This window comes from Anguilla anguilla, chromosome 10, assembly GCF_013347855.1.
Source record: "Anguilla anguilla isolate fAngAng1 chromosome 10, fAngAng1.pri, whole genome shotgun sequence".
NCBI lineage: Eukaryota > Metazoa > Chordata > Actinopteri > Anguilliformes > Anguillidae > Anguilla > Anguilla anguilla.
The window spans coordinates 41,018,731-41,045,266 of record NC_049210.1 but is presented as its reverse complement, the minus strand read 5'-3'; the positions used below and the strand labels follow the sequence as shown (position 1 = coordinate 41,045,266).

General features: G+C 47.3%; 1 protein-coding gene across 10 annotated transcripts in view; it reads left to right on the top strand.

The window, feature by feature from the left end:
* LOC118237445 (tight junction protein ZO-2-like) overlaps positions 1-26,536 on the top strand; it is an 87,999-nt gene that overhangs the window by 38,393 nt on the left and 23,070 nt on the right. For 4 of the 10 annotated variants that reach the window (XM_035436162.1, XM_035436156.1, XM_035436158.1 and 1 more), the window contains one exon: positions 22,454-22,507. In XM_035436162.1, the coding sequence (XP_035292053.1) occupies positions 22,463-22,507 (45 nt within the window). In that variant the 5' untranslated portion in view covers positions 22,454-22,462. Of the gene's footprint in view, positions 1-8,899; positions 9,212-17,028; positions 17,122-17,386; positions 17,458-19,021; positions 19,169-22,453; positions 22,508-26,536 lie in introns of those variants that run through there. The other 6 variants (XM_035436161.1, XM_035436153.1, XM_035436155.1 and 3 more) reach the window with 5 other exon arrangements.

Sequence of the window (26,536 nt, the reverse complement as noted above, 5' to 3'; positions counted from 1 at the left end):
CGCGCGCTGCGCCTGCCTTAAGAGTGCTTTCGTGCCGTGTGTGCACAGCGGGCGCAATCGATGGCCAGGAAATGTTTTCGTGTGTTATTATTACACTACCTGTTGGATTTCAGGCACATGAAAAAAGCCCGTGCTGTGTTTCTCCTCCGACTGCAGTGGTGGACTCTAGATGGTAGCCACCTGTGGATGGGAGGGGGTGGTTGGGGCATCACGACCTTGTTTTAACACAAGCTCTGGATATCGTTGCCAAAGACGGGAAACTTGTACGGCTGTTTTGACTGCGCTCTTCGGTGAAGTTGGCAGAGCCTGCATTTTAGCTGGTATTTCCTAATACTTTTCTTCTGATGGCTGGCGGATGTTGATGGGCGCTTCTTGTGTGGGGCGGCATGGCCTTGGTCTCTTCCCTTCTCCTGGCACTCTTCCCCAGTGTTGCTGTCCCATTGCAGTGCCATGGTTGTCCCATTGTGTTCCCATTTCTTTCCCATTGTGGTCCCTATAGGGTCCTGTTGTGGTCCCACTGCAGTCTCTATACGGTCCTGTTGTGGTCATACTGCGGTTTCTTTACAGTCCTGTTGTGGTCCTATTGCGGTCCCTATACGGTCCTGTTGTGGTCCTATTGCAGTCCCTATACGGTCCTGTTGTGGTCCCACTGAGGTCTGTATACGGTCCTCTTGTGGTCCCATTGTGGTTTCTATACGGCCCTCTTGTGGTCCCATTGTGGTTGCATTACCACGATGTGGTCCTGATGAGGTTGGCGCAGGCACCTGCTCCCAGGTCTGTCCTCTTGTGCAGTCATTATCTGTCCAGCTGGTCACAGCAGGGGTCTGATTTGGAAGGGGATTATTTATGCCCAAGGCCGGGTTGGAGCATCGGATCAGCTCAGAGCTGGGCGGGGGGGACGGGTGAGCTTACCCCCCTAACCTGAGAGAACCCCACCACAGCCCCCACCGCACCCCACCAGCTCCCGGATCATCACCGCTTCACCCCTCCTCATTGGCTGTCGGATCCTCCGACCCACCACTGGCATCGCCCCTGCAATAGCATGACTTTATCTCTTCATTTAATCTGGGGACTGCAAAACCGTCATCAAAACCATGTCTGTTTTAGTACACGTAGCATTATTGTAGTTCAAGTGCGGTTTGTCTTGTAGTCCAAGTGTGCTTTGCAGATGGAAAATAAAGGTTATTAGAACACATTTAAGTCATAACACTGTAAGAAATTGAGAGCAAACAAGTACATATTTATTATAGTGTCTCTTAAATGGGAGCCAATCTTCCAGTGTGTGTTCAGTTCTGTAAGGTACTTTGAATGCAGAAGTAGGTTTCATCAATTCTTTTGGAAAAGGAAGTGAACCGTTTTGCTTCTGTAATTTGTGTGTTCAGGTATGGGCGTGAATTTAAATTGAGCATTTGCATTTACACAAACGGTCGGGAAAATCAAGCAAGGTGTGAGAATCAGGTGCTACCACCTTTCCCTCCTTTGGGTTCTCAAAAAAACATTTTGCTCACTCACTAAAATGTTAATATTGTTTTTTTATTCATAGCAAACTTCTTTAGACTGACGTGAATTAGGCTATTCTTAAAAATATATTTGTTGTTTGATATTTGTGCTTTGCCTTGGTGCCTAGTGGTTAGAGTGCTGGACTCTAGACCTGGAGGGGTTGCAGGGTTGAATCCAGTGTGGTGGGTGTTCATCAGGCATAATTTTTTTCTTGTCACCCTGCCTCCCTCTTTTATATGCCCGCTTATTTGGGGAACGGTTTTAACGGCACACGTTGCACCTGCTCAGGGAGAACCCTGGGGCTGTTGTACTTTGCACTGTACTCTTTAAAGAGCTCAGGTGGCCATGTTCAGTAAAGCATGTCAGAGCAGGAGCGTGGATCTAGGGTCAGGCTTGCCCTGTTCCGATCCCAATCTTACCCATTATAAGCTTCTGGCTGAAACTGATCTGAGGTCAGCTCTCTTACTCTTGAGACGCTTCATGAGGACGGGCCCAGAGCTTCAACCTTTCCTGCAGGAGAGTAATGGAGGGAGAGAGGGAGAGAGGGAGAGTAAGGAAAAAAAGGGCAAAACACGAGCACGGTACGGAAAGCGCCTTGGCGCTCGTCCCCGTAGACCCCCGGCGGCGAGGAGCACTGGCGGGACAGGCGGTAATCCCCCAGAAGGCCGCGGGAAGCACGGCTCTGCCAGCGCTAATCTCCCGGGGGGCCTGCTGGCTGCTCCGGCTCTCCTTTACCACATACCTCTTTAATTAGGCTCTTCTCTCACCCTCACATTATGTATTTATTTGTTTATTTTTCTCCATTTATTATAGCTATTTGCTCTCTCTCTCTCTCTCTCACTCACACACAGACTCCCCCTGTGTGTGTGTGTGTGTGTGCGTGTGTGTGTATGCACATGTAGGTGTGGTGTGTGTGCATGTGTGGTTAATTGGAATGTGGTTGCAGACAAATCTGCAAGCTTTGCAGAAAAGTGCAGTGAGGAAAGAGAAAAGAGAACATGGAAACAGGGGAGGGGGGAGGAGGTGGGTATGGAATGGGCAGGTAAGGAGGGGGGGGGAGGCTTGCATGTATTGCAGATGCAAGTGTGTTATCCTGGGACATGGGAGCACCCCACCACCCCCCCACCTTACTGTACCCCCCCTCTCCTGAGGTGTGGTTCATGAAGCTGGATATATAATGTGTGATCTCCATTCAAGGTTTGTTGGCTGGTTTTGGGGTGGATGGTAGGGCCAATTTTCTCTGGTTACCACTTTGATGCCAATGAACCACTCCTTCACACGTACGCTCATGCACACGCGCACATGCACACATATACACGGGCACACACACGGACACAAACATGCACACGCACACACTCACGCACACACATACACGCGCGCACACACACACGCAGGGTGCAGGGTGGGTGTGGATCTCCAGATTAGGTGCCTGTCCCATGACCAGTGGGTGTCAGCCCGATGGTGCAAGGTTGACCCACTTTTCTGGGTTGCCAACCAACACACGTGCGTGCATACACGCACACACACACACACACACACACACTGGTCTCTGGGTGATTTTAATGGCCGGCTACCCACCCCCCCCCGTGCCCCCCTCTGCCCCCTCCCAATAAGCTTGGCATGCCTTTCGCCTTATCGCTGCTCTCAAGTGCTAACTCCTCTCCACCCCACCCTCCTTAATTTAGATTCCTGCCTGGTGCATTACTCACTCGCTGGCACCACTAGCAATGGCAGCCCCCCCTATCAGAAATACTCTGCCCCCCTGCCCCCCCCCATGCCAGCTCAAAGATTTATATGCTAGGGTGTACACAGCTTAATAGGTCTTTTGTATCCTTAGTTTACAAGAGGTCTTCAGACAGTGACATAAATGTGTGTGAGAGAGAGAGAGCGAGACAGTTGACACATATGACAAATCTGTGGTAACTCGCAACATTCTCTGCAGTCTTGCTGTCTGGTGTCGCTGCAACGTCAGAGAAACATTGACAGAACGGTGTGTGCTTGCCCCGACAATGTCACGGTCCCCGCAAGCATTATCTTGTGTTTACAAAACTTTCGTTCGTCGTGTCAAGAGTTTAAACTCCGGCCAAGAACAGTTTTACTGTATCAATACACACTTCAGGCACGAAACAAGTTTGCCCAACATTTCAGTTGATGTCCATGACATTTGATTAAATTTCCAATCTGTGCCCCTTTAAAGACCTACAGCTGAAACATTCTGAAACATCATTTTTACAAAAAAGGACATTTACTACAAGGTTACTGAAAGTCTTATTTTCAGTTGTTTATCTTTTTTTGATGTACCTTGGTAGAGATTTGATGCAGCCCCAGAATGATATATTTTTCTGTGTGCTGAGCGTGTCATTTGCACATACAGTTTCCGCATGAAGCGGTGTGGTTTTTTTGTTGTTGTTGTTTAGTTTCCTCTTTCAGGAGAGAGCAGCAGTGGATCAGCTGTATTTTCTCCTGACAATGGGATTCGCTGCTATTTCTGTGTCTGTGGCACGGAACACGGGAGAGCTGAGGCTTCCGCACGGATGCTGCTGCCATGGTGATTGCGTAACCGTAACAACGTGCCCTGAACTCCGAGCCCTAGAAAAAAAAAAAAGAAGAAGAAAAAAAAAAGCAGAGCGTTAAGGTTAATCTGAATGAACTGTGACTTGTGTTCGTTCTTAAAGGTCACTTTTTTGCGGTAATTGTTTCAGTTGAAGGTCATATTAGCCGTTACTGTTTTTTTTCATTATATTTGGTGGAGTTAATAATGTACAGTCTCCCGGCTTGCTCTGCTCAGGCCAGAATGGCCCGAGGGGAGAATGTTTCTTGGCAGGGTTCATTTTAGAAGAGGCCCCCTCTGCCGCGGGGCCTGGGGGTGGTTGGTCGCGGACTTCCGGGCCCTCGTGGGCTCAGGCTGTGCTGCCTGTTCGGCAGGTGGAACATTCTGGTGCATTTTTGAACAGTGCTTGTACTGTTCAGGAAGTTCAGTGGGAATAGTACTGGTACGTTTCGCAACGCCGCTCCGGAGGTGTTTAATGGAGAGCCAAGGGGCCAGGAATGTTGGCTGCGTTTCACTGGTGACGCTGCAACACATTGCAACAAGGTAGAACGCACTATGAGCTCTGGGCCGTAGTGTGAAGGGGTTTGATTGTGTTGCCCTCCTGGTTGCCATGGCTGCAACGGTTTTAAAGCATTAGTGATTGAGCTCCGCCGTGCACTTGAGGCCTCCTCTGAAGGTGACTGAGGGGGGGCGGAGCTTATCTGGGAAACTGCAGGAAGTGGGCGGTTTTCAGAGTGCTTCCTTCCTTTTTCTGGCGCTTTCCTCACGGCCACACCCTGGGAGAGTTCCTGGGGGGGAGTTTGGTGGGAGGGGAGGGACAATCCAGAGACGCGGCCGCAGAGCATAAATGTAGATCAGGATGTCAGAGGAACTCTGAGGCTGTGACCCTCTGTAGATGGCCCCTCCCTGCAACCCCCCCTCCCCAATTCTCCTTAAAGTGTGCTTTGCGGTCGGGTGGGCCAGGAGGGTTTGAGGGGCTTTATCCAGTTGAGATGAGAGGGGTGTGGAACAGCTAACCCGAGATTAGCTCGCCGCGCTTTCCACGCGACGGGCAGAGAGAAGATGGCCTCTTTCGCCCCGAGCTCTGTGCATTTCCGCTGGCCTGAGAGGAAACTGTTTGTTTTCCCAAGAGTCCTGTCGTTTCAGGAAGTGGTTTGGAAGCACACGCACGACGCAGCAACATTTGCCATTTCTGTAAACAGTGGCCCTTTTTGGAAAAATTCCAGAGATGCAGATGTTAGGAAGGAGGGGGTGTTTATAGAGCAATGTGTGGCATTTTGTCCTCCTTGGGGGTGGGAATACCTAATATGCTTCACCATGCAAAATGTATATGTGTAGCAAGCTTGATTTAGCATATTGAAATATGAGGGCAACGTTGTGGTATAGTGGTGAGGGTTTGGTACTGTAGGACGGAGACTAGGAGGCTGTTGGATGAAGGCAGTTGGATGCCCTGTGTGAGGACTTCAGCTTATCAGTTAAATAATGTAATATAAGGAAATGACCTTTTCAGACAAATTCCATTTGAAAATATAACCCTGGGAAAAGGTTAAAAGGTTTGGTCAGATGTTTGTCCCTGATACGGCGAACTAAACACTTCTCAAGTCCCTGGGGGTCAACCCCCCCTATTCATTTGAAAGGTTAACTGAGGATGTCGTCCTCACCTCCGTGATTGCATTCAGGACTTGGACTTCATCTTTTGGACAAAGGAGGGGGGGGGTCGGGGGGGGTTGGTTCCTCATAACACACCTGTGTGTTTGACTTTTTGAAAAATGATTCTTATTGAACCGTCCCCGTGGTGGAGTGGAAATCTACTGGCTGCCGCTGTGGTGTTTACCTGGAGCTGGGGCGCGGGAGCACAAACAGCGGCAAACATTGTGTTCGTCCCGACAATGAGAGAGGGACTTCCTGCGAGGGTTTGGCGGGGAACAATGGCCGGACACTGCGACAGCTGATGGGGGCGGCCGATAGCGAGGGGAGGAAGTCGAAGTCGGTTCTCCAGGCGGCAGGGGTCAGAGGTCAAGTCGGTCATTTTTCTGTTGCAGCCTGTTGCAACACGTACGGTACAGCTGTACCACACAGTACTGGGAAGCACAGGGGGAAATTAGCTTAAAGTACATCTCACTCAGATAGCAGGTAGTATTTCTTTATATTTATATTATTATTATTTTTTTTTATGTAAGGGGTTGTCAATACAAGGGACCGTTTGGCATGTAGTAGAGGCTGAGACCCTAAGTGTTTTGGTCCAGGGTTAATGCAGTGGTGAATGCTCTCTAGTCTGTAGGCAAATGAGGAGGCTAACTGGGCTGAATAGCCTGTTCTCCTCATTATGTATTCTTATGTTCTGGATGGGCTGAATGGCTCATTCTCCTCATTATGCATTCTTATGTTCTTATGTTCTGGATGGACTGAATGGCCTCTTCTGCTCATTATGTATTCTTATTTGTATGATGGGATACAAAGCTTGTTTCTCCCAAAAGAAGAAAAAAAAACAATATTGGAATATATGCACCATGCTCTGTAGATTTTTATATTTTTATATGATGTTGATATAAGGCAATTATTGTATGTTCTTGGGATGTTACAGTGCGGACAAATATATAGAGACACAAAAAGTAAAAACGGTAATACAAAGCGATGAAGAAATCAGTGACTAAAATAAATATCAGATTTGGTCCAGGCCCGTGTCTGACAACTGCTGGCGTGATCACCACTGTCCTAGTACAGTTTGGCTTGACTTCCTCTCTTTGCAGATTACATAATAAGTTATTTTTTTACTGGAACTTCTTATTTTAGGCTGGCTAGCGTTCAGCTCTTGTGCTTTGTGTGAAACACCCCTCTCCATTTAATTTTGTACAAAGACACTAACCAAAATGGGGAATTTGTTTTGTTTCTTGTAGCCCGTTGTGTATGGTATGACAGCTGTACTGTGGAATTTATCTGACTTTGGGAATCCTCTTATAGGACATCCACTATAATGGGAGCAAGCAAATTGAGAGGAAAAAAAAAAAAAAAACTACAGGAATACAATGTGTCATTTAACAAATACTTTGTGAGGACTCACAATTAGTCCTCACAAGGGAGCGTTCAGACGAGTGGCTGAATGAATCATGGAGCAGCCTGGGCTGGGGGGTGGGGGGGCGGGGGTGAGGAATTGGTCGTGTGAATTAAAACATTGTTTGCGTAAGGGCTGGGGAGGCGATGTTGAAAAGCACACATTGTTTTCGGCACATTTCCTTGGGCTGGAGGGGCACTGAACCCACAATAAAACCCTTTGTGTGTGTGTGCGTGCGTGCGTGCGTACGTGCGTGCGTGTGTGAGTGAGTGAGAGAGAGAGAGAATAAATAATGGATGGTTAAATCATCGCAAAAATATATATACATTTTTGTGTCTGTGAGCCTGCGTGTATGTGTATGCACATAAACATGCACACCTGTACATTAAAATATAAATACGTATTTATCTCATTTGTAACCTGTTCTTTGTCTTTTCTCCGCACCTGTAAAGACCAGTTATATATGCAGACCTGCCTGCTGTACCCCACTGTCACCTGGCAGTCCCCAGGCAGTCCCCATAAGATGGTGTCTAATCAGAACCTGTGCACGTAAGCCGCAGTGGTCCGGAAATAAGCCTTGCTCAAGTTTTTACTGCACGCTGAAACCTGCAGGTGCAAAGGTATGGAGGGGAATGCCTCCCCAGGCCTGCTGTTGGTGAAAGAATAGTGAGAAATATTTAATCCCCCCCCCCCCCCCCCCCCCCCCCCCCCAACATACACCCACATTCATGTTCCCTGGGGGAATTCTGGGCTGCTTGTAATTGAACAGCCTCTGTCATTTAAAATGTGACATCCTTTGAGCGCCTGTGCAGTTTCAATATATATGCACCGGTCCGTGACCACAGATGGTTTAAGGGGTGCCTGTACCGAAACCAGACGGATTAAGGGGTGTCTCTACCGTAACCACAGTCAGTTTACAGGGATGGTTCTCAGTACTTTTAAGGGACTGGAGAAAATGGAGGGCCTCGGACGCAGGAATGATGGTGACGATGGTGCTCTGTGATGACACGTTAAAGGAAGGCTTCCCAACAGGCTGTTCTTTGCTGGGGGTGGTGCCCAAGTTCAATTAAGTTCCTCACGAGGGACCTCTTATCAGCAGCCTTAAGTACTTTTAAAAACGCTGCCCTGGAGGGCTTGGTGGGGCCGACATTAATGGAAAATCCATTTGGTTATCTTGTTTCCTCAACAGTTTGTTTTTGAAGATGCTGTTTATTGTGCGGATTTGCTGATGGCTTACTCACCATAGAAAGCCCGGTTTCTTTTTCCTTTTTTTTTCTATTTTTTTTTGTGTCGTTGCCTGCTTTGGTTGTTTACCGTAGCCTGGTTGTTTTGAATGTTCAGCTAATAGCTTAAAATCCCATGGGGAAATTGGTTCCTGTAAAGGAACTGTGGTCACTGGTCATTTATTGGCCTCATCCCAGGTCACCTGTGTTTACGTGTTCTCCTGTGCACCTGTGTGTGTTAAGAGGAGGAGGAGAAAGAGAAAGAAGTGCAAGCTACCATCTCTGTTGTAGTGTTTTCTGCAATCTTATACTGAAAGTTTAGAACCGCCTTCTCTCTTTAAGAAGTGAATGATGCCGCTGTCAGTCATTTTCCTTCCACTTCAGAGTTATTTCATTGGAGAAAGAGTGTCTTCCTGAAGCAGGTATGCTTGCTCTCTGCCGGAGACGAGGGAGGCTCAGGTAACAGGTCGTATTACCTTTCAGCCAGGTGAGGAGGGCTCTGATTGGCTGTGGCCGTGGGAGGGTGGGCTGTGCCTACAGCCCTCAGGTTGCAGTTGCTTTTCTTTTTTTTTGCCCCCTGCAGTGCATTGTGGGAGAACTTCAGGCAGTCTTTGATCTTGCTTATCTCTCTCCCGTTCTGTCTGAAAACGGTGCGCACACCAGAATCTTGGAAGTTGGATGGTACAGAGCGATGGCGAGGTTTGGCATTTCTGTTCGCTGGGGCTAGAGCAGGGGTGTGGTTGCCGTTCTGAGGCCTTGTTTTTTTTCGGAGAAGCTTTTTAGAATTTCCCCCACCCCCCGCTTTGCCGTTTCCCTCAGGACTCCTGCACGACTCCGGCAGGTAGAGGGGGTGACCTCAAAATGGCTGTCAGATTCCAGGATCAGGTAAGACTCGGGTGTGAGAAAACAAAAGCCTGCTGGTCAGCATGCTATCGGTCCTCTCGTTTCTGTCAGGTGTTGCTGATGTACTTGTGTTTTTAAAAAAAAATCTGGGTTTTGGTTGCCAAGTGACATTGTGAAGGTTATCGGCATGCGCTGATATTTAAAAAATGCAAGCAAACCGCATGGCTAGGGCAGGTTTTGTAGTGTCCACTGTCAACGAGCTGTGCTGGAAATGCTTTTGCGCTTTGCTTTGTCTCGGATGGCTGTGCGGCGCTGGGGTTCTGCTAGCGTGACGCGTGACCTGAGGATTGCAGGTTTAAATCACAGGTGGGGTGCCAGTGATGTAAAAAAAAAAAAAAGCTGCACCGAAAGCTGATTTAAACAGGAGGGACACTCTCTAACGACAAGCACCTCCACGCACCGAAGCCGTAAATGTATTTGAATGAGGATATTTGTTGTGATTGAGGGTGCTGCTCGAGCTCCCCAGCGTTCGTTTGCGTTTCCGTCGTCTCCCAGTCCTGAGGAGGTCAGGGTTACTTCGCCCCGTGAGTGACACAGAACTCCGGCCCAAACTGAGCGCTGCCTTTGATCTCTCTCCTTAATGCTCTAATTTAGCCGTCTTAATTGTTTGGTTTTTACTCGTCAGCTTTTGCGGCGCTAATTTTAGCATGTTGTGTTTTTTTCCCCACACACTCGAGAGAGCTGGCTTCAAAGCTTCGAGAACCCGGCTCATTAGAGCGAAAACAATGTGCCAGAGTAAATATGAAACTTTCAATATAAAAGGAATCAAGAACTAATTTTGTCCCTGTGTGTGTGTCTGTATCTGTGTGTGTGTGTGTGTGTGCGTCTATGTGCGTGTGCAGAACAGTTGAGTTTTTGCAGATAAGGAAATAAGGCCAAATGAGGAACGTGGTGCAGTGTGGTGATTTTGGGCCCTGATTCCTATGTGATAATGCTAAGCTTAGTTTTTTTTAGGCTAAAATGGAAATGGCCCAGTTGATTTATCACGGAGTACCATACTTTTGTCATTCCCAACAAACTCTTAAGGTGCGTTTCTAAAGTAATTACCTAAATAATGTGGCTTCCTTCTCCCCCCGTTAGGCACTGATATCGCGGGGACTGTGAATGGTTCACGGAGGTTCACTGAAACAGTCCTCCCATTAATAGTGCTTATGATGGTGTTGTGCGCAGGGTGTGTTGAAAACACGCTTATCATTAACATCTGAATGCCTGTCTTTGTGATGTTGCTGTTTTCACTGACATCAGTGTTTATTTTCCGTAAATGAGGGTCAGGCAGATCTCAGGGCCCGAGCGCGGCGCAGAGGACAGGTGATAGATGTTGTGCTTATCTCGCATGTTCTCTGGCGTGGGATTGGCTCTGAGGGTCAGAAAGTATCTCTGATCCCTGACTCAGTGCCGCGATTGTGTCTTCGGGGGGGGGGGGGGGGGGTGGATAGAGGGGGGGAGGGGTTTCTTTTGATCAGATTTTGGCCTCGACTCTTGATAGACTGAGGAATGTGCATGTTTGTGGTTTCATGTTTTTTATTTTCTGTAAACTGGACGTTATCTCTTCCTGTAGATATGAGGGTGAGGCAAAACCAGCTGATTAAACACATTGAGTTTGATTTGTTTTTCCTTCATGTTTTTTTTTTTTTTTGCATAAAATGTGATTTGAGGTATAAACAGTAACTTTGGCCAAAATGCTTTTGGCCAAAAGTTAAAAAGGAATGGAAAATTAGGAATGCGTATGCGTGTGTGTGTTTTTGTTAGGTGCATGTGTGTGTGTTTGTTTGGTGCATGCCTGTGTGTTTGTTAGGTATGTGTGTGTGTTTTCGGTAGGTGCGTGTGTGTGTTTTTGTTAGGTATGTGTGTGTGTTTTTGTTTGGTGCATGTGTGTGTGTTTGTTAGGTATGTGTGTGTGTTTTTGTTTGGTACGTGTGTGTGTTTGTTAGGTGTGTGTGTGTTTTTGTTTGGTACGTGTGTGTGTTTGTTAGGTGTGTGTGTTTTTGTTTGGTGCATGTGTGTGTGTTTGTTAGGTATGTGTGTGTGTTTTTGTTTGGTACGTGTGTGTGTTTGTTAGGTATGTGTGTGTGTTTTCATTAGGTGCGTGTGTGTGTGTTTTTGTTAGGTACGTGCTTGTGTGTTTGTTTAGGTGCGTGCATTTGTGTTTGTTATGTATGTGTGTGTTTGTTTGGTGTGTGTGTGTGTGTTTGTTAGGTATGTGTGTGTGTGTTTTTGTTTGGTGTGTATGTGTTTGTTAGGTATGTGTGTGTGTGTGTGTGTGTGTGTGTTTGTTAGGTATGTGTGTGTGTGTTTTTGTTAGGTGTGTGTGTGTGTGTTTGTTAGGTATGTGTGTGTGTGTTTGTTAGGTATGTGTGTGTGTGTGTTTGTTAGGTATGTGTGTGTTTGTTAGGTATGTGTGTGTGTGTTTTTGTTTGGTGTGTGTGTTTTTGTACTCGCCCGTGTTCGATGCTTATCTGGCTCTCTTGAGGACGGGAACTCTTGATGCGCTGAAATGCGATCTCCTCAGCCTGGCGCACTGCGCGGACGGGGGCCGCGATCTTGTTACGCCGGCGAAACGGCAGACTCTGCCGCGAGCCCAAACAACGCAGGGATGCGCTAAAAATAACGTCCTGCCTCGGGCCGCCCCGTCCCGCCCCGTCTCCGGCTCTGCTTTCGGGACCTCCAGCTGGCTCTTCCAGTGAAGAGCTGCACGCTTTTTCTTTCTGCCCCGCCTTCCCTGCTGCGTAGTGTGCCAATGAGAGAGCCGGGCTTGCAGCTCCGAGGTTGCAGTCTCAAATCCCAGCCGGGGCACTGCCGTCGTACCCTTGAGCAATGTACGTAGCCTGAGTATACTCGAGTATAACCCTGTATGTGTGTGTGGCGTTCACTCGCAAACAGGGCAACGGGGATTAAAATGCAGATTAGAAATCCTAAAATCCTAAAATGCAGATTAGATATGCACCAGGTGCTGAAATGGTTTTGGAGGGTAGGTTGGGGTGGTTGCCATGGAGACAGCTTGTCAGCCCCGAGGTCCTAGGTCACTTTAGGGAGAGAGAAACCCTCCTGTACCTGTCCCTCTTCACCTGCTAGACAGCACTAATCCTTTTAGCCATTACTGCTGTGTCCCCTCCTGGCTTCAACCTGGCAGTTGCCCTCTTTTAAAGGTGCCCTTGACCTGTCTGTGCTGCTGTTGTACAAGCAGTTCACTTTTTCTGTTGTTGTGTCTCAACTTTAAAACATGGACCTGACTGGCCAGCCAACTGACACATGGACCTTATTGGCCAGCCAAACGACACACAGACCTGATTGGCCAGCCAACTGACACACAAACCTGATTAGCCAGCCCACTGAGACACGGACCTGATTGGCCAGCCAACTGACACGCGGACCTGATGAGCCAACCCCTGCTTTGCTGATAATCGCAAGCCCAAATCCACGGAGACTTGTGTGTGCATGTCGAAGCCGGCTTATTGCTTTGGGGCCCAGAGAGTGTACAGGCAGTTTTCTAATAGAAAGAGCCCAGATTGTTTTCCATGCTGTAATTGTCTGTGGACTGTAAGTGCGGGCATTGTTGACTCATCCTTCGATGAGATTGATTTCTCAGTAAAGGTCACATTTCTGATAGAGAGCTCCCTGGGCAGAATAGCTTCTGGTATTCTTTCAAGATTAAACTGCGCTTTTAATGAATCTCATCTACCGCATTACAGTACGTTCTATTTGCTGGGCTAAATAGCTTTTATAATTGTATCGTTTGTTTTTTTTTTCCCTGATCGCTTGAACCTATCGGTGGCATGTTGGTCATGTTGTGTAACTGCTCAATAAGGCAATTGGACAGTTGGTCTGGGAGAGACTTGGATAATTTGCCTTATTGTTGCCTGTAGATGGAGGGGTGGTGTTATAAGGGTAACCCGGCTTGCATGGTGAGTGTCAGCCACCCCGATCCAAAGAAGCTGCTTCCTTCAGCACGGAGGGATCAATACAACACAGCTCAACACAACATGGCTACAGATGTGACTATTTATTTATGAGGGGCAAAGGATGCTTTTAAATATTTCAGATTGAAGGGAAGATTAACTTTGCTGGGATGGGGATCATTTCTGGCTTGGCTGTGAGCAGCAAACTGTCTGTTCCTCAGCAGTAAAAGGTCTGTTCTTCAGCAGTAAGTGGTCTGTTGTATACCAGTAAATGGTCTGTTGTACACCAGTAAATGGTCTGTTCTTCAGCAGTAAATGGTCTGCTTTTCTCCAGTAAATAGTCTGTTCTTTGGTGGAAAATGGACTGTTCGTTGGCAGTAATCAGCCGGTGGTAAATGGTCTGTTTGGCAGTTAATAGTCTGTTCTTCAGCCGTTTGAAGTGACCGAGAGCTTCTCTCGCCCAAGGCCACCAATCAAGATGGAGACCCTGAGGTCAAACGCATCACAAGCATCTCTGTATGGGTCAGTGCCCCCGAAAGATTTATAATCAGATGTGTTTTTGCTCCCCCTCAACATGGAAGGGATCTCTTCACTGCAGCTGATTTTTGAGTAGCAGATCACTTGTTTCAGGGCTCAAGATGTCAATCAAGTGACCGCAGGTAAGAAACAGTACAGCGGATAATACGAGTCCTGCCAGAGATGATTGATACTGTTCTGAAAGTACTGTATCTGAAAGTGTGTTCTCCGGTTCAGGGTTAAGTGGTATTTAAATCTGAATAATGAGTTCCATCTTGTGTATGGGAAGAATGTTGAGATGGTATCTTTTTTAATGGTGGTTTAAGGAGGTGGAGAGTGTCCAAGTGTCACATTTTTTTCGGAGTGTTCTTGGACTCTAAAGACAATGATTTTGTGTGTGTGTGTGTGCGCATGCGGTGTGTCTGCGTGTGTGTGTGTGTGTGTGCATACGTGTGCGTGTGCGTGTGTCTGTGTGTGTGTGTGTGTGTGTGTGTGTGTGTGCGCCTGTCTGTGAGAGAGAGATGGAAACAGGCTCTGACAAGCTGTACTGCAGGCCTGTCTTACAGTGAGGACCACCTGCAGACATGCAGAGCCAGCTCACATGATCCTGAGAGAGAGAGAGAGAGGCTGGTGAAACATTTGATCTAATTTTCTTCTTTCTCTCATCCCCCAATCTTTCCCGCTATAGTTCTCTCTCTCTCTCACACTCACTCTCATACAGACACAGACACAGACACACTGTCTAATTTCTTTTCAAACCTCTGGCCATCTTATGCCCTGGAGCAACAGTGTGTGTGCTTGGGGGGGGGGGGGGGGGATGTAGAGAGGGGTCAAAGGGGAAGTGCAATGTTTGTGTGCTGTACCAACACCTTGCAAGGTGGTAGGCACAAGTGGGGCGTTTTTGATCCTTGACCCCTGACCCCTGACCCCTGACCCCTGGTGTTCTTAGGCTGGACTTCAAGGTGATTTTAAGGGCCGCTTTTGGTGAAAGCTTGATAATGTCCATGACTGGAACACAAACTTTTGCTGCCTGTACAAAGGTAAACTGGGTTCTGGTGCACAGCTGTTACAGTGTGTCTGGTCGTTTTGCCCTTGTGGTTTGTGGGATTTGTTCCCTGTGCACCACTGGACGTATTTCAGTTGGTTTGGGGGACCTGTTCCTCTTAAGTCTTCTTCCAGGACGCTGTCCTGTACAACAAAAGTACGTTTTTGAGGGTGGCATCCTTTAAAAATTAACTTTGGAACGTTTTCGGTGTGCGATGAGCCTTGTGGTCATTCAGGAGCTTTATAGAGACAAACCATGCATGTGTAATTGGTGCTTTCATCCTTCCTAAGAGGCTTCTGTCTTCAGACAAATAGCCAAGGAAATATCGCGCTTGTGTGTGGAAGCGCAATCTTCCTGCTCGTTTTAAAATAAAAAGACATCAGAACGGCAGTTGGTTTTTAACCGAGTGTATCATCAGGTCAGGCTTTTTTTGGGACTCATTCATTTTTAACTTTTTTTTTTTTCAAGTACCAGCAACCTCTGAATTGTCCTGTCCCGTCTGTCCTAGTACACACCTGGTTATGAACTCCACCAGGATATGCTTTTGGAAGAGTTAATGATAAAATCAACACTGCCTTTTGTATTATGCCATATGACATTATAAACTCTAAATAGTAATGTCTAACAGTTTTTGATATTTGTATTTCATTTATTTGTAGTTTATATTTTCATGTCATGCAGACTAAGACGCAGGTTATGGAACCAAACTCCATGGCAACACAGTGTGCCTAAATGTCCCATTGAACGTAAGGCTCTCAGTCCATCATCCGGAATAAAACCGAATGTGACATTTTCAGCACGGCCATGTAATGGTTAAGCAGCCGAATTTGGCTAATTGCAGAATGATCCGAACTTGCCATACATTGCCAGTTATGCCGTTTGACGGTAATTACCGCCGTTAAACACTTTCAAACACCTATTTTTAGCTAAGTGGCACCTGTTTCTGTGTCATTAGGGAGAAAAACTGTAGACCTAGTTGTTATTCAGTGTTACATTCGGTGTGAGGCTTTTTTACGTGCGCTGGAGAGGAATGTTCGCGGTGTACACACCGCGGCGTCGGTTAAAAATAGGAGTTTCTCACACTCTCGGACTGCTGCTGAGAGACCGAGCATTCGCTGCAGTTCTCCGCGGGCGGAAGAAACAGTGCGTTTGCCTGCTGTGGTGACGTGCACGCGATGACGTGGGGGCGAACCGGCCTTTTAATCCCAGAGTATTTTTTCTCCCATTCAGATTGCTGTTTTTAAAAATCCACCCGCGGAGAGCATGTCGGGGTCTTTTAACCCTTTTACGGTGGGAGATCACAAATATGTTATCGGAACGTTCTTAACCGAACATTCCAGTGCTGACGTAACAGTCACTACTGGCGACTGAAAGCAGTGTTCTAGAAGAGCGAATTAGAATTTTGAAAAACATTCCAAAAGACCTGTTCTTGAAAGGGGTAAAGAGCATGTTAGTGGTTATGTAGGGTGTGTAAAACCAAATTAAAACTGCCAGAAGTATGGATCGTTGGTTGAGCTTCAGTTAGCTGGGGGGGACGGGGGACGGGGCACATGCATGATGAGAAGTCACGTGGAGCACAAACTAATTAAACGGCAGCTCTGAATCGGATCAGGTCGGATTCTTATGGCTTTATCACTGATTAATTTCGATCCTATACAAAGCCATGCTGTACAGGACATTCGCGTCCTCCGACTTAATTGTGATGCGGCCTATTAGCCGGTCATTCATTTGTCATCTATTTTGCCCACTAATATTTTACAGTTCTTTTATAACCGAATGAAATGAATTGCTGTACTTTTCAGCTACAGAAGGGGGTGGAGGATTAGCTTGTGTAATTCAAGCTGTGATCTACAGTCACCATGCAGTTCTTCTTAATGGGTCCTTTCCCTGTTCAGATTTACATCCTTACGGTTTGCTTTTTCTGTGAGAAGAAACGGAATACAAACTGAACAATGCAAAGTATTGTCAAGTGCTGTGAGTTAGAAAGACAGTATTTATGATTTTTAATGTTTTTAATATTAAAAAAGTTAAAAGTAAAAAATTTTTATAAAAAGTAAATAGAGCTGGAGAAGAACTTTGTTCTGGCAGGCTGACGTTAGACGATAAAGATCATGGATGAGTAAACCGTTTTTTTAAACCCCTTTTTGTATGATTTATTTCGACCCCGTGAATATCGACAGAGGGCTTTGTTTCCCGAATGTAGGCCAGCGGTGTATTAGCGTTACGTAAGAGCGGGGCGGCGGGCCGTTGGGACGGACGGAAACCTCGCCAGGTCGTCGTGGTGGGGGGTGGGGGTGGGGTGTGCGGGGGGGTGTGGGGGTTGGCGGGAGCGACGCGGAGCGCCCTCAGACCAGCCTCCCGCCGGCGACATGAAGACGGCGCTGCGCAGGAGATGGGTCCGCGCCGGCAAGCCGCTCAGGATCCCGCTCGGCTCCGTGAGTTATTTTTAGCGCTACGCTCCGCTCGCTCGCTCTAATCCCCCCCCCCCACCCCACCCTCCCCTGGAAAAACAACAGCGCTTAACGAGATCGGAGCGCGAGCGGTTCGGGTGGTGGGGGGGGGGAGACATGAGCGCGGACTGCCTCCCCTTCGGTCGCTGCGCTCGGCGGTTCCGGCGGGCGCCACGGCGACGGCGGCGGCGGCGGTGGGGGCGACGGCCGCTGGAGCTCGGAGGGGCGCGGCTCGGGACGCGGGGGGACTCGGCGGAGTGGCGGGGCAGCTTCCTGGTGCTCTACTCCCGCAGCGGGAACGCGTCATGCCTGCTGAAACTGGTGGGTGAACTCGGTCACCCGGGGGATAAGGGAGGATCTGGTGTTTCGGGCGGGAGCTCGCCCCGTCGGTCCCCCCGTTCGGCTCGGATTAACCTTCTCATCCCGCCGCTCGGTTTCTGTGGTGTGGTGTGGTGCGGTGCGGTGTGGGGCGGCCTCTGGTTCCTCTGTTTTTGTCGTGAAAAGTTTGTGTGGTTCGGTGATGGCTGTTCTCCGTCTGCAGAGCTAAGCCGGAGGAAACTGCCACTCTGAGATCTGGATATTCTTTTACAGAAGGCTGATGTGGGCTGCGTTTAGTTACTGAAAAATTAAGATCGGAATTTTGAGAAAAATCAACATCCATTCTTAGAGTAATTCAATAATTAGTTGTTTTCATACAGTTTTGCTCCCTGTAAAATAGATGTCTGTCTTTGGTGTGTGTTACTGCTTTTTAAAGAGTGTGGTGTAGTTGTGGAAGATGTTTCTCATGGCGACTGGCTTGTCGATCCCCTGGAAGACTGTTGTGTTGATTCTGGCATGCCCAGGGGCATTCTTGGGTTGTTTGTTTTTTGCTTGTCGCTGCTTTTTTTTTTTTAACTACATGGCTTTGCCGAAAACGCCAGCTCACTGTGTTACGCAGGTGTGTGTGTGTGTATGCGTGTGTCAGTAATTTTGAACATTGAAATAATTGCCAGTTTTCGATTCCTTTGACAACTTGACTGCAAGTGTTTTCTAATCACCCAAATAGAGAAAATGTTTTTATCCATATGATACATATTCATTAAATGGTTATAGAATAGCAGATTATTAACAGGTACATTTGATTCTCGTGCCTGGAAGTGTGAGAGAATGCAGATTCCGTCACTGTGAGTCATTTCTTTGGTTCTACAGTGAGCCATAGAGCACAGCATTTTATTGCTTTAATATTTGATTTTGGGAGCAAGAACATTTCAGTGTCAACAACACTACTGAAGGGCGTTCGTGCACGTGTGTGAACGTGAATCTGTGGACCCGTGCACACTCACACGTACGCGTGCGTGTGTGATGTGCTTGTGTGAGACAACTAAGCTGTATGTGTAAAGTTCCTTTAGCTGCCTTTTTTTGGTGTATGAAGAGGTATATTTTTGGTCTAATTTAAAGTGTGTGTGTGTGTTTGGCTGTCTACAAGAGAGAACAGGAAAGAGAGTGATGTATACTTACATGGTTGTTCTATAAACTGATAAAGTATAGCAGGGTTTTTGGGGCAGTGTTTGTTTTTGGGTAGCAGAGTAAACAGGCCTGTCAGCAGTAGACTTTCCAAAATAAACCCGAGCACCTGGGAGACGGACCAGCGGTAACGGTCCCCATGGTAACGGCCGGAACCAGGCCCGGTGTAGGGAGAGAGGGGACCGTCTGACAGGAAGGTTCTCTGGGCACGACGGGCTGCGGGTGGCGTGGGCGTGTACCTGGGGAGGGAGGCGGTTGGGTTGCCGTGGCGATGCTGACCTCACGCTGGCTCGTCCTCCTTATGTAGGAGGACGGGGAGAGAAGTGGCGCTGCTGGAGGGTGTATTTTGGGTCAGCCCTCCTGGGGCCCTCGGATCGCGGCTGTGCCGGAGGAGTCTTAAGTACAGATAGCGGTTAGTGCCCGCCACGGGAGCCAGTGGGCCTGCGGGTCTGCTCTGGAGGACGACAGGGGCAAAAATCCTTAAAAAACACCCCCGCCGGGACCTAGCCTGACCTGTCAGAGGAACACAGTAAGCAGGAGGGCGTTCGCTGTGCCAGTATTACTGCTTAACAGCCTTTTGCACTTTTTATTGCTGTTGTTGCGCTTAACTTACTGTATAGTCGTGCGTTGCTCTCTTAGCTGTGGTTCACTGCACCTGTGGAAGTGAAGCTGGACTTTTAATGTTTTGTTTTCTGTTGTCGGCTGTGTTTTATCTGGTGTTTGGGGAAAAGTGAGTGATTGCTGTACAGTAGTGTGACAGAAAATGTATTATTTTTTTTAAAATTGCGAAGCAGGGTGAAGTACTTGCTAGTGTGGAGAGTCTGAGGCGAGCTCTTTACACACCTGAGGGCAGAGAGTGTTTGCGCACGCAGGAGAGCAGCCCGGCTCATTCAGGCAGTGTACATAAGGGAGTTTAGCGCTGCCGCTTTCCCTGTGCAGGATATTTGGTTAGCATGGCGGGGTCAGGCGGAGAGGTAGGTGATCTTGTACAAAAGACCAATGATCTTGCTCAAACTCAGGGACACTGTGCTGTGGGATGTTATTTTATTTTTCACTGTCATGTGCATGTCCTTCCCTCCTCCCCGTTATACCATTCACAGTCTTGCATCTCTCTCTCATCTCTCCCTCTCTCTCCATTTCTACCTCTCCCTCTCCCGCTTTCTCATCTTTTCCTTTTCTCCCTTGTGCCCTCTTTCTTGCACTTGCTCCCCCTCTGTCTCTCACTTTCTCTCCAGCTCTCTCTCTCTGTCTCTCACTCTCTCCATCCTGCGTCTCTCATTATTCTCCTGAGTTCTTCAACCAGGACAGCGACCTTGCCTGACCCCCCCCCCCCTCCCCCCCCTCCCCCCTTTACCAAATAAAAAAACAAAACAAAGCAAAGAACCCAATCAGCCATGGATTAGATGGGATGGATGGGCCTGGCATCACTATCAACCCCTCATTAACACAGCGACTGGGTCCTCTTATAATGTCCTACCAGCCAAATCAGGGCCTGCTAAACCTAGAGAGAGAGAAGGAGAGAGAAAGGGAGGGAGAGGAGAGGAGATGGAGAGGGACTGATGGAGGGAGAGTACTGGAAATGAGACTGAATGAGGAGAAAAGGAGAGAGAGGTACCTGAGAGGGTGGAGAGGGGCAGAAAAGAAAGTGGGAGAGAAGGATAAAATGAGAAGTGAAAAATCGTGTGAGATATAAACACTCAGCAGTGACTGAGTGACTAGCCGTGTAGCAGCCATGCTAACAGCTGTAGCCCCACTGCATCTAATTCTCAGTAATCTTCTCAGTCTTTTTTTGAAGATTCTGTAAACCCAACACCTTATTACTGTTGTGTCCTCTCAACGTGTTTGAAGTTGTCCGCTGTGTTCTATCCATCATATGGCACTTTTAGATTTGTGCTCTAATGGTACGCAGCATTCATCTTTAAAGTGTGCTGTGTGGCTGCTTTTGTCACATTGTATATAAACACACATCTTGGCCATAGCCTTGTTTAGGTAGCATGTCAGTTTAAATCGAAGTGTGGGAAGTTTAGAACCCTCCCTCCCCCAACCTTGTCGTTTAAATGTGTAATCGCATCTTTTTTGCTGTGTAACTGTTCAGCAGTCTTCTGAGTTTTTCCCGCCCCTACTTCGTACAGCACATTTATCACTGCTGGGATTAATGAGACATTTTTTTAGCAAATACAAATGAATTACATCAGGCATCTCGGGTTTGTTTTTTTTTTTAAAAAGATTTTTGCCCATAATGCAACTCCTGCCTTCATTAAACAGAATATGAGTTTACAATGAAATGCACCAGTAGGATTTTCTATCAAGTTGTCCCATTAGCTTGAGTTCATTTTACCAAATCACTTGCTGTGGAGGAACAAGGGCTCGTTGTTGACAGAGTTGAGGTCAGATGTTCTCTTGTAACCGGTCCTGAGTTAATCGTTGAACTATCGATCCCGGGGCGTGTGTTCCCCTCCTCCGTGGAACCCGTGGGATTGCGGCCACTTCCCTCTCCAGGGATCCCAAAGCCTCCTGTCTCACGGCCTCCAGAAGGGGGTTTAACCGCAGCACTAACATGGGTGGGCTGTTTAAACAGTCGCCTGCTAACAGCTGTATGGAACCCAGTGGTAGTGTGCTCCAGGAACAGGACAGAGAGAGAGATACAGAGAGAGAGAGTGTGTGTGTGTGTGTGTGAGAGAGAGGAGAGAGACAGAGAGTGAGAGAGAGAGAGAGTGAGAGAGAGAGTGAGAGAGTGAGAGAGGAGGGAGACAGAGGGAGAGAAAGAGAGAGAGAGAGAGAGTTTCTCTAGAGTTTCAGCACAGACGTGTTCTAAGACCAGAGCAGCTTGTGTAAACATTAAAAAAACGCTGTGACTCATGTGCGGTGATGAGATGTTTCTCGTCCCCTCCCCCCCCCCCCCCCGTTTGGAGTTGACTCTTCTCTGTTTTCGCCTGTGTGTGGTCGTCGGATCGATCGGGCCTGTGTGTGTGTGAAAGTTATGAAAACAACCTTTTTTCTTATGAAAATATTACTCATGAACACATCTGTGATCAGCGGTCATTGTTTTTCTGGAAGGGCTGTTAGGACAGGTGGAGTATCAGTTTATGTGATACGGCAGGCGTGCTGGACACTGTCCTCAATAACAGGATGAAAGTCATTGTTATGATTACCTTGCCCCCCCCTCCCTCCATGCTGCTATGCCCAGAAAAGCACATATACTCCCTATTGTTAATTATTCATTATTAATACCTGTGTCCTGTTTTATGGTGCAGTAGAAGTTAGGAATACTAGGATTGAATGTGTTATAATAGTTAATAATTCCAATATTTCTTGTCTTACAAGTTTGTAATACCCATTTCTTGCAGTATTAATCAGAAATACTAGGATTTTCTGACTTATATGTCTGCAATACCTATATTTCTCATTATAAGTCAGTAACATCGAATGTCTTTTAAGATGGTGATACCAGGAGTTCCTTTGTTACAGTGTATATTTAAATGAGCCCCTCTGTTGTATAGCTCAGTAGTACTTGGGTTACAGTTCAGTAGCACTCATACTTTGTCACTGCTCAGTAATACCAGTGCTTGTACCTCCATATAAATATATACCTAATAAGTTATTAGCCAGTAATAACCATATATTGTTATTACTGTGTGGTTACTGAATTCGTATTATTGAGCTGTAATGGTTGGATAACCTTTTTCATGAATGTGTTACGCCTGCATATCTCGGGTTGAGTGTTTGTAATGATGACTCTTCCGTTATTACTGCGTAGTACCTTATTCCCGTGTTACAGTTGTGTAATGCACATGCAACCCTCTTGTCCCCACAGAACTCAGGAATGGAGGAGATGGTGTGGGAGCAGTACACTGTGACCCTACAGCGGGTGAGTCTCCCGTCTGTCTGCGTCCTGATTGGCTCCTTTGTTAACCACTCCCATCAGCTCCCTGATTGGTTTGCACATAAACCTGTTTATAAAAATATATATATTTAGAAATGGTAGATATGTTTATGCTGTGTGAGATGGTACGTAGTCTCTTAAAACAGATTTGGTGGGTTGAACTAGGGTTGCAAATTTCCAGTAAATTCTTGAAACTTTCTGGTATTTCTCGGAAACTTTCTCGGAAAAATTCTCAGACAATTTTCCCATGGAAAGTTTCCACTCCTGAATATTCCCCAAACTTTGCAACCCTAGTGCGGTGAGATGTGTGGTGTCAGCTTTCAAGCCACCTGTCTGAATAAAGCAAAAAAAAAAAAAAAATGGAAAGGATTGCCGACTCTCCCACTCTACTTAGAAAAAACAGCTTTGGTTTGCATAACGAATAGCTCTTTAGATTTGTCACCGAAAGGTTGCTGCTTGCTATGCTCTACCTGTGCCCTTGCTGGATGTCACATTTTAACTGTGACAGCTGGACATGCGGGTGCCTTATCGAGTAAAAAAGAAAAATGGCTGCTTTTCCCCGGCAGGCCTTGATTAGATCAGTGGAAGTTCTCTGTGATCTGCCATTGCGTTTATTCATATTTGATGGATAAACATGAGATCTCTGACAGGAGTTTACATATAGCCCTGGTGAGCGATGTTTGCAAGTGTGTAACCAACTACGGCTACAAACATTAGCCACGGCCACTTTGCGGTTGTTATTGATTAACCAAGCGCTAGCGAGGCGATGGATAGCTAATGATACAAGTTTTAAATGGAGTAAAGGCGCGTTTATAATGCGCATATTCGGTAACAATGTCGTCCTTAACTATGAACCGCGATTAAGTCAGAGAGCGTTACCTTTTTCCTCCACACTGTCTGGTGAGCTCACCAAAGCCTTCTCCTTACGCAAATCGCAATTATGGGCTTAATCATTACTGGTCTCCTGGGTGCGCTAGGCCGGTGCGAGCTGCGGGCAGGAAGGTTGAAATTGGGCAGCGACGTAGTCTGCACGCGTAGCCACTTTGAAGCAGAGAGCCACCGCCTCTCCACTGACTAAGATTAAACACTAACCGCTCCCCCCCCAGAACGATGCAGACTGGCAGGCCGTGCCACACTCTCTCTGTTCCACTTCATTTATTTATTGCCTTTTTTTTGACGTTCGCTATCAGTTTACCGGCGGTGAGAAAGCAGGCTATCTGCAACAGCATGCAGTAAACTGTCTGTCACTCTTCACACCCAATTCCGAGCCTGCACACTCACTGTCTGCTGTGGAAGGTTTACTAAATGATCCATGGCACACTGGGTTGATAGAATGCTAAAATTGTGATATTTATTTTATTTTATTGTTTACCTCCTATTCTTTCCCCTATTTGGAATACCTAATACTCTGTGAATAAATATATTTATAGTATATCTATCAATGTGCTCTCTTCTTAAGCTCAACATTTTGAGCGCTGGTCGTTTTAAAAAAAAAGTTGCTTTCTCCCTGGAGCGTGCCAAAGAACATTTAAATGTCATTTATTCAAAATAAATTATTTAAAATAAATCCGGTTAAGCACAGGAAATATCTTCTGTGAATGGAATTCGTAATTTAACGTTATTCGCTTAGCGGAACGGTGGAGGTCACACGTTACACGCTATTACACGTTACACGCTTACCCCATTTACATGCTTAATATCCAGCGTCAGATTGAAAACCTGGGAGGCCAGGTGGTAGGACTCATTAGAGAGTCAGAGACATGAATTAAAGGCATAATTTATGTCCCTGACTCTTCGGATAGTCAGCGACATAAATTAAACACTTAAGTGCAGAAGCACGGCTGAAGTCAGCAGAAGCCGCCGCCCCTCGGACAGTTTGAGGTCCCTGCTCCGGGGACGTCTGCCGGGCGCATTAATAATGCAAGGGGAGGAGAGAGCGCGGGGCCACGTCTCCGTGGAAACCGCAAGAAGAGCCGCGCGCGGGCCGTCTGACAGCGGGCGTCAGGTGGGACGGGGACGGCGAAGGGACGCGACGCTCGGCGAGTGGCGATTGGCCGGCCTGGTCTCCTCCCTCCCCGTCTCCTGTGTGTGTGCGTGACCTCCGCGTTGCTCTGTCCTCCCGCACTCTCTCTATCTATCTATCTGTCTGTCTGTCTGTCTGTCTCTCTCTTGCTCTCTCTCTCCCTTCCTGCGCACCCCCACCCCCCCCCCCCCCCCCCCCGGCAAAATACCACCCAGATTCTGCTCTGTTTTTCTGTTAGACACTCCCTCTTCCCCACTATCTCACAATTTTCAAAGAATTTTGCTCAGTCACCTTTTTAAGTTAGGGAGTCATTGGTTCAAATGAGCTTTTTCCTGTTTACACGTTTAATTCCCTGCAGAAAATGGCAGCGCAGAAATGTATTAGGGCAGTGTGCGCGTAATGTAAAATGAAAAGTGTTTGATTTATTGAAACATTAATTATGACCCACTAACGCTGGAGTTTGCATCTTCAGCAGAACAAGGGGGCATAGGTGGACATTATTCAAAAAGCCGTGCTCTAAATAATCCTGCCCTTGCATAAAGGAAGTATTTTCTTTAAATGGAGAGTGTTCCAGAACTGTTTAGAACAGCTTTCCAGCTCGGAAAGTGTCAGAGACCTTTAGGGGGGTTTACACAGTGCTGGATACTCTCTAGTCTGTATGTAAATGAAGAGAGTGGAGGGGCTTGAATATCCTGTTCTCCTCATTATGTGTTCTTATGGTTCATAAGCTCTAGATGGGCTGAATGGCCTGTTTTTCCTCATTTTGTGTTCTTATGGTTCTTGTTCACTGGCGGCGTACACACTTAGACCCTGGAGTCGTGGGGAAATCCACACGGGTTTAACCCGCAAATCGCAGGAAGCCTCGACGGCCGCGTTTGTGCTGACTGTGCGCTTATCAGACGAACATGAAAGGAAGGAACTAAGGACGGGGGGGGGGGGGGGGGCGAGTTTACCGAAAGTAAACCTTGCCCCGCTGTCATTACGTCCCCACCCTCCGCCCATCGCACAGGCTGTAAATGGCCTGAGTGACCGTCTGTGGCTGGGCCTCGATCTGGACGAGGATACCATGGCAACCTGGGGCCACGCCTACCGGTTGGCTGGGCACACGCACCCGAGTTCCGTTACCCAATCAAATCAAGGTTTGCAGGTGTGCTTCTGTCTGCAGTGGGTGGCTGGGACTAGGATTTGTCACGCTGAGAGAGAGAGACCAAGAGAGAGGGGGAAAAAAACCCAGCTTCAAGGCTTACATTGTGTTTTGGTTTATTGGTACTTTGATGTTTTAGTTTGTCTGTGATGGATGGGCAAACCTGTCCAGGGTGCATTCCTGTCTCTTGCCCACTGCATGCTGGGATAGGTTCCAGCCCACCTGCAAGCCAGACTAGGAATAAGCGGCTTAGAAAATTGATGGATGTTTTGGGGTTTTAAAAAAAAAAAACCAGGATACTGTAAGGGTGTATGGTGAAGTTTTGGTTGGTTGAAACAGAGTTCTCTCGCTCTTGAATAATAAAAATTCCAGTGAAAACTGGATTTATGGAATCTCCCTGTGTTCATCTATTCTGTCCCTCCCAGGGGTGTCACATGGCCTGTGATACTATGAATCATCTCATTAAATACCCAGTAAATGTCTCCCTTTTCATTGGTCTCAGTTTGGAAAGAGATTCACTCTGGTTTAGCCAGACATGAGAGGGCTTGTTTACGCTGATCTCAGAGGGTGTGTTCTGGCAGTTTCTGTCTCAAGGAATTCTGGGATTGGAGGTGGATCCAGCTGACCCTGCGGTCATTGTGAAAGGGTGGAGATCTCACTCTCGTTCTCCCTCACTCTCTCTCTCTCTCTCCTGCACACTCTTCATCCCTTTTTTTGTCTTGACCTGTGTGCAATGTGGTTTGGCATCATCATCACAGACAGATGTATTGCAGGTGCGGGGGATAGGATTGTTATCTTTCTCTTTTGGACTCTTTCCTTCTCTTTCCCTCTCTTTCTCTCCATCCTG